This window comes from Papilio polytes, unplaced genomic scaffold, assembly GCF_000836215.1.
Source record: "Papilio polytes unplaced genomic scaffold, Ppol_1.0 DF824325.1, whole genome shotgun sequence".
NCBI classification, from domain to species: domain Eukaryota; kingdom Metazoa; phylum Arthropoda; class Insecta; order Lepidoptera; family Papilionidae; genus Papilio; species Papilio polytes.
Window position 1 is genome coordinate 650,144 of NW_013524879.1, and position 7,025 is coordinate 657,168.

The 7,025-nt window shown below is 33.6% G+C and overlaps 3 protein-coding genes across 3 annotated transcripts; all 3 read left to right on the top strand.

The window, feature by feature from the left end:
* The first annotated feature begins 1,437 nt into the window (after positions 1–1,437).
* LOC106100103 (uncharacterized oxidoreductase TM_0325-like) lies at positions 1,438–2,498 on the top strand. The gene has a single exon (XM_013278842.1). It carries the CDS (start codon positions 1,547–1,549, stop codon positions 2,381–2,383), a length of 837 nt encoding a protein of 278 aa, XP_013134296.1. The 5' UTR covers positions 1,438–1,546; the 3' UTR covers positions 2,384–2,498.
* Positions 2,499–4,231: 1,733 nt separating this feature from the next.
* LOC106100092 (uncharacterized oxidoreductase SERP2049-like) lies at positions 4,232–5,106 on the top strand. The gene has a single exon (XM_013278831.1). It carries the CDS (start codon positions 4,254–4,256, stop codon positions 5,016–5,018), a length of 765 nt encoding a protein of 254 aa, XP_013134285.1. The 5' UTR covers positions 4,232–4,253; the 3' UTR covers positions 5,019–5,106.
* A 137-nt stretch (positions 5,107–5,243) lies between these two features.
* Positions 5,244–6,626, top strand: LOC106100081 (uncharacterized oxidoreductase SSP0419-like). Its single transcript, XM_013278820.1, has one exon. The coding sequence runs from the start codon at positions 5,706–5,708 to the stop codon at positions 6,471–6,473; it is 768 nt and encodes a 255-aa protein (XP_013134274.1). The 5' UTR covers positions 5,244–5,705; the 3' UTR covers positions 6,474–6,626.
* Positions 6,627–7,025: the final 399 nt, after the last annotated feature.

Sequence of the window (7,025 nt, forward strand, 5' to 3'; positions counted from 1 at the left end):
CCCTTCTTGAGTTCACCATTCCAGCATTAAAAAACTCTTAACATATCACGCATATCTTACCGTTCGTATAATCCAATCTATTTTCTAGGTTATAAAAAATCTATATAATCATACAAACAATAATTCAGTCCAAATAAAGCTTATAAATAAACTTTTCACTTATCAATTCAATGAAAAAATCTGAATAAACACAACAAAAACGGTAATAAATAACTTCGGGGTACGAACCTCGTGAGAGGTCGACAAATAAAAATGACGTCACAAAACTGATTTATTTCAACATCGCGTCTGTACAGCGTTGATAACCAAACGTATACAAACTAAGCTTCACTTCAATATAACGGATTTTAAACAACGCCATACAAATGTTAACAGACTATTGAAAAGTTATGATTTACTTAACTTTTAAACGTACGAGTTTTTTTTTTATAACAAAAGGGGGCAAACGAGCGGCGTGAACACCAAGGTGGTCAACGAAGCCCATGGACATGGACATTTATAATCAATTTAGTATCTAATTCCATTAGAACTGGTCGCTATTTTGTTTTACCCAGTAAGCCAGTAAATATACAGTTATAGTGTTTATATTAAATGTAAAATACTAGCTGTTGCTCGCGACTTCATTCGTGAAATTAAAAAAATACACATAGCCTATGTTACTCACAGATAAATTACTATTCTAAGGGAAAAGGAATTTTTAAAATCGGCCCAGTAGTTGAGTTATTTCAATACATACAAAAATATATTATAAATATTTCCTCTTCATAATATTAGTCTCAAATTCCACTATGACTGGCCGCGCATAACCACCATTTTATTTTTTATTATGTTTGCCTTACTAAATAGTAATATTTATTCAATAAAGTAGTTTGCTATTATTAATAGTTAAATTAACAATGTTATAATTTTTAAGATCTAATTTTAACCAATTACATCGTGTTAAAATCAAAACAAACAGTACAAATAGACAAATAAAGATAACTGTAAGGAAGCAAACGGCACCAACAAAATTCGAGTCATGATGACATTGAGAAAGATGAATAAACTATACAAACGATTTGTCCAAATCTTTGAGCATAAATATACAGGACTAGGCAATAAGCATTGCACTAAATTCAGCTACTATTCGCAATGAGTTAGGGAAAAGAAATTATGATAACCACATACATCATTCTAATACTTAAAAAAAATCAAAACCGCTTTATAAAAGCATACTTAATTAAAAAGTTTTACTTAGCAGTTCAACTATTATTAGATAACAAAGCAAGTTAAGAACTTGTTCATTTATTACTTGACTTTTCGACTTTCCTATTCTTTGATTGAATCCCAAAAATGTGAGTTAAAAAAAATAACTTTAGGTATACTTTGGTTTAAAACCTAGCTTTATTAATTCACTATTCATTTGTAATTATGTATTAGTTTTAAGCTGTTTGGTGAACCTAACAAAATAATTTACATAACGGAATACCGAACAGATCCTGTCATTAAAACTCAATGTGAGATCAAGGTCACGCTGGATGACGTATGTAAACTTGTATACCGGTTAATGACAGCTTTGTTTGATCTGACAGACCTTGAAGCTCAGTTGTACCACGAACATAGAGTGCGTATCACGTACAAAATGAACATAACGGGCAAAGTTGTTATAATAACGGGCGCTAGTTCTGGTATAGGAGCTGAAACGGCTAAGCTCTTCGCATCCCATGGTGCCCTGGTAACAGCAGTCGGTAGAAACGAAGTCCGATTAACACAAGTCGCTGATGCCTGCGAAGCCTTCCATGGTAACCGACCATTATGTGTCCGCGTCGATTTGACTGTCGACGGTAGCTGCGAGGAAGTAGTCAACAAAACCGTGGAAAAGTACAAAAAGATTGATATATTAGTGAATTGTGCTGGTAAAACTATAGTATCTTCATTATTCGAGAATTCAATGGAGACTTTCGATGATTTGGTGTCATTAAATTTACGTGTGCCTTACAAACTGTGTCAGTTATGTGTTCCATATTTGAAATTAACAAAAGGTAACGTGGTCAATGTATTTGGGAACAAATGCGTGCATCGTCCTGGTTTTATATTGAGTGCTGTGTTATGCAGTGCATTACAGTCCTTTACTGTGTCTGGTTCTCGTGACTTATCTTGCGAAGGTATTAGGATGAACGCCGTCCGTCCAGGAGTAACGAGAACTCATTATTTGGCTAATTTCAACGTGGACGAAGACTTAATGGACCTGACATATAATGAGATAGCTAAAGCCCAACCTCAGATGATCAATGAACCAGAAGATGTGGCCAAGATGATCCTATTCTTGGCTGGACACGAACATCCAAACCTCACTGGTAATAACTTGTTCTTAGACGGTGGCGCCACCTCGTGTTCAAACTAACTTTCCTTCCACAACCGTCTTGCGATTACAATGAAATCATAGCCAATTCAACTATTTAATATATATAGGAATCAAATTGAGACAAAACAGTTGTCCGATAGTTTAGTCAAAGATGTGCGCGCGCTCTTAGAGTCATTTTTTTTTAATTAAACAACACATGATATAAACATTTTTATGGTGATATTAAAAACACTTTAATTATATTTTTACTAAAACAGATAAGATAAGAATCTTGGATCTAAAAATTGTGATAAATTTTGACACTTATTGTCTATTCTTTAGAGTTCAAAATGTATATAAATGACGTTAGTTATATTATGTAACTACTGTGAATAAGCAATACCACGTGATATGATTGATAGCCAAATTTATATCTTTGCATGATAATTATTTTACATAATGTTATATTTTGTATAAGTACAATTGTTTTGTATGTGTTTAGTAAAACCATAGTGATAGAAATTTTATTGCGTCATCCTCATTCGCATGAGCGCTTTTATAACGCGCGTTGAAAAAGCGTCGAAATAAAACAAATGCTGTCCATGTTTATATTAATACGCTTTTAAAAAGTAGAACATTTTTTGCGCAGCGGGCGCGTTAAAAAAGCGCCAATGCAGATGAGGGCTTAGATAAAAATGTATTGTTTTAGAAACATGATTTTATTTTATTTTGTTTCTTTATAGATATAAGATATCTGTAAGATTTTTAATGTTATCTGAGAATAGTCGATAAATTGTTCCATGTTAAATGATATAAAAGTTTTTTTTTTTTTATTAAGATATATTTAAGATTTAAAAAATACATGAATCTTTTATTGTTTGTTGAAAGAAGTTTTATTTTGCATACTAACGCATTTTACTATACTAGCTGTTAACCGCGACTCTTCCCGAGCGGAATATAAAAAATCAATAATCAGCCGTTGTATTATTCTAGCATATGATAGAACTTATGTTCTACATCTGAGCAGATTCCAACAATCCTTCATAGAGATACAAAGTAACAAACATCTATCCATCCATTCAAACATTCCCGTTTATAATTTTTGAATAACAGAAAAATAAAACATAATAACTGTATCAAATGAAATAAATTTTTAAAAACAGTACATCGCAAAAAAAAACAATCGGACGACAAATCACTCAGATTAAAAACATATTCAACAATGCAACAAAAACAAAACAAACACAACGAAATTCTAAAATTCATTTGCCAACTTTTAATTTACCGCGAGCGTGAAAGCAATACATCAAGACACGTGGCATGTAAACACGCCGCGGCGTCACGTCACGCGTAAACACGCGAGCGACGTCAACGTGACGCGGCGGATTGCTCAACACGTCAATTGTCACGCTAGCGGTTCGGCGATTCTTTCGCAATATCCGAACATACGAAATACTTTCAACATTGCGAATAGAAACGTGAAACGTAAAAGAGCAATATCATGATCCCTTTTCGCTACATAGTGTTGGCAGAATATTTATTTTTAACGTCTGAATTGACTTCTTGTACTCACTATCTGATAATCCATCTATACTGTTTGGTCTGCCTCAACATTTGTAACCATCGTGATGAAAGACATGGACATAGTCTACTGCCTCGTTTCAAATCTAACTGTCGAGGATAGAGTGAAGTGAAAGAAATTAACAAAAAAAGCTAACCTCACTAGCATTAGGCTACAAACTAGGAGGGACCACAACATTTTACTAAATATTAGTTCAATCACCAACACATAATAATAATAAAAAGAACGATTTTCGATTATTCGATGACTCAATCCAGTAACCACCAAATCAGTAGATAGTTGATATCTAACATGATAAGGCAGTACATACATAAACTGTATTGAAAGTGTACGTGTGTTGAATACAAAATGGACATCGATTTTAAAAACAAAGTTGTCATAGTAACTGGTGCGAGCTCTGGTATTGGAGCCGCAGCTGCTAAATTATTCGCGAGATATGAAGCAAAGCTGGTACTTGTCGGAAGAAACGTAGAGAGACTTCAAGGTGTGGCAGAAGAATGTTCAGTCGATGGAGTACCACCATTATGCTTACTTCTAGACCTAACACACCCTGGTAGCTGCGAGACTGTCATTCACCGAACCATTGAAGTATACGGCAGAATAAACGTGTTAATAAATGGAGCTGGTAAATTAAAAATGGCATCAATCTTTGACCAATCAATGGAAATATTTGATGAATTAATCGCAATCAATCTTCGTGTCCCATATTACTTGTGTCAATTAGCTGTACCATATTTAAGGAAGACTAAAGGGAACGTTGTAAACATCGCTGCGTCACTTTCTCACAGACATACATCAGGATTTTTAACTTACAACATAACTAAAAACGCTCTCCAGCTGTTCACAGAACAAGCAGCTGCAGAAGCGACAGGAGAAGGTATAAGAATAAATTCAATCAATCCAGGTTTCACGAAAACCAATTTAATTAGAAATATAAATGTTGAGGCATCGTATTTAGATGTTGCATATAGAAGAATATCAGAAAACTTCCCAACAAAAACACCAATTGAGGCCTCAGAAGTAGCAAAGTTAATATGCATCATAGCCAGTGATTTATTTCCAGATATAAACGGTTCCAATATCGGAATAGATGGAGCATCATCTGCACTTTAGCAATTCTATAAAACTGTGTAAAATTAGCTAGCACAAAGCATACGTTTCTTTCAAATAATTTCACATCTATACTTATATTATAAAGAGGAAAGGTTTGCATTTTTAGATTTTTGTACATATTCGATTCAAGAACGAATTGCTGGGCCGTTTTCAAAAATGTTACACCATTAGAAAGGTAATTCATTAGTGAGTGCACATAAGCTATATTTTTTTCAATTTGACGCAGGCGAAGTCGCGAGCATCAGCTAGTAATTAATATTTCTAAAGTACCTACTATCACAATATAATGTTGATCTCAAAGTCGTTAAGTGGTCAATAAGAGACATCAAGAAAAATCTTCAAATGATGCAAACTGTTGCTGTTGCTAAAAAAATTCTCGTACGAAAAATTACCAATTAATGTGAATAAGCAAAATACATATATAAATGTAAATAGATTTATACATTTTGGTGGATAATTCGCGATATCAAAAATTTGCGATAAAACAGCATGTTGAATTTATTAGATATGACTCTGCGGTATTCCAAGATACGATAACCGCAGTATTGTCAGTGACAACCTACACTAAACAGGCTGTTAATAAACAAGCTAAATATTGCACTGTGATTTTGAAATTATTTATGTGACAAATAAATAAACAAGTATTAAAGTGACTATATTTCTAAATTGAAAAATAACAAAGTAAAAATGGACTTCAATTTTGAGGACAAGGTAGTAATAGTAACAGGAGCTAGTTCAGGTATCGGAGCTGAAGCAGCTAAAATGTTCGCCCAGTACAAAGCAAAGCTATGCCTCGTGGGAAGAAATGAATCAAGACTGCAAAACGTGGCCCAACATTGCGAACTGATCAGTGGTAATGTACCGTTATGTTTATTACTTGATCTTATCCAACCGGGAAGTTGTGGAGAGGTTGTTAGAAAAACAATTGACAAATACAAAAGGCTTGATATTTTAATAAACTGTGCGGGTAAATTACAAATGGGAACATTACATGAAGAGGACATTGACGTGTTTGATGAGTTAATGGCTATTAATTTGAGAGTGCCGTATTTCTTGACGCAACTGTGTTTACCGCATTTAATTAAAACTAAAGGAAATATTGTGAATATCGGTACGTCGTATTTAGAAAGATATAAACCGGGATTTATTCCTTATGTAATATCAAAGAATGGATTGGATATATTTACAAAACACGCCGCAATGGAAGTGGTAACTGAAGGTGTGAGGGTCAATATTATTAAACCAGGAGTCACCCGTACCAATTTAATTCAAAATCTAAACATTGACGAAGGTTTTGTTAACTATGCATATGACAATCTAATAGCTGAATTGGGTCTCAAGAAAATATTCGATCCCAAGGAGGTTGCAAAACTTATTTTGTTAGCGGCCAGCAATCTAATGCCACGGATGACAGGCTCGAGTCTAAAAATGGATGGAGCAGTTATAATTGCATGAAATGTACCACCGGATATACATACAAAATAACTAGGGGAAGGTTAGACGTGTGTACGGCTAGTAGGAAGCATGCCAGATAACCAGTTTTACTGGCATGTGTATTTCCTTCATAAGACTTAGCAATATTATTAAGATACTAGCTGTTCGCGTGCGGCTTCATCCGCATGAAATTATAAATTTATTGTTTGCATTAGTCAAATTCTCAATTGCAAATGTCAAAATACCAATTACCTTACTATGAAAATCTTGCTTTCTTGATGATGGCCCCCTAAGTTTAATGGCGTGAAAATATATAGCCTAAAGCGTATCGTAAGTGTAGGGCTTTTTATTTAAAAAAAATATTCAAAAATATGCTGTAATTGTTGACATTTTAGGCAACAAAGAAGTGTGTGTTTACGCTTTATTATAATAGTGTAGATAGTATAGATAGGCAAACATTAGTTATTGCTGATTATTTTTAATTGGGATAAGTAAATCATTGTCTAATAAGCTTAAAGTTTATAAATTAATGGATTTTAATAACAAAGATAGTTTAGTAACATATTTTTGTAT

What these genes read in the sequence shown, in the direction of transcription:
- LOC106100092 (XM_013278831.1), top strand. Translation starts at nt 4,254, where the DNA reads ATGGACATCGATTTTAAAAACAAAGTTGTCATAGTAACTGGTGCGAGC.
- LOC106100103 (XM_013278842.1), top strand. Translation starts at nt 1,547, where the DNA reads ATGACAGCTTTGTTTGATCTGACAGACCTTGAAGCTCAGTTGTACCAC.
- LOC106100081 (XM_013278820.1), top strand. Translation starts at nt 5,706, where the DNA reads ATGGACTTCAATTTTGAGGACAAGGTAGTAATAGTAACAGGAGCTAGT.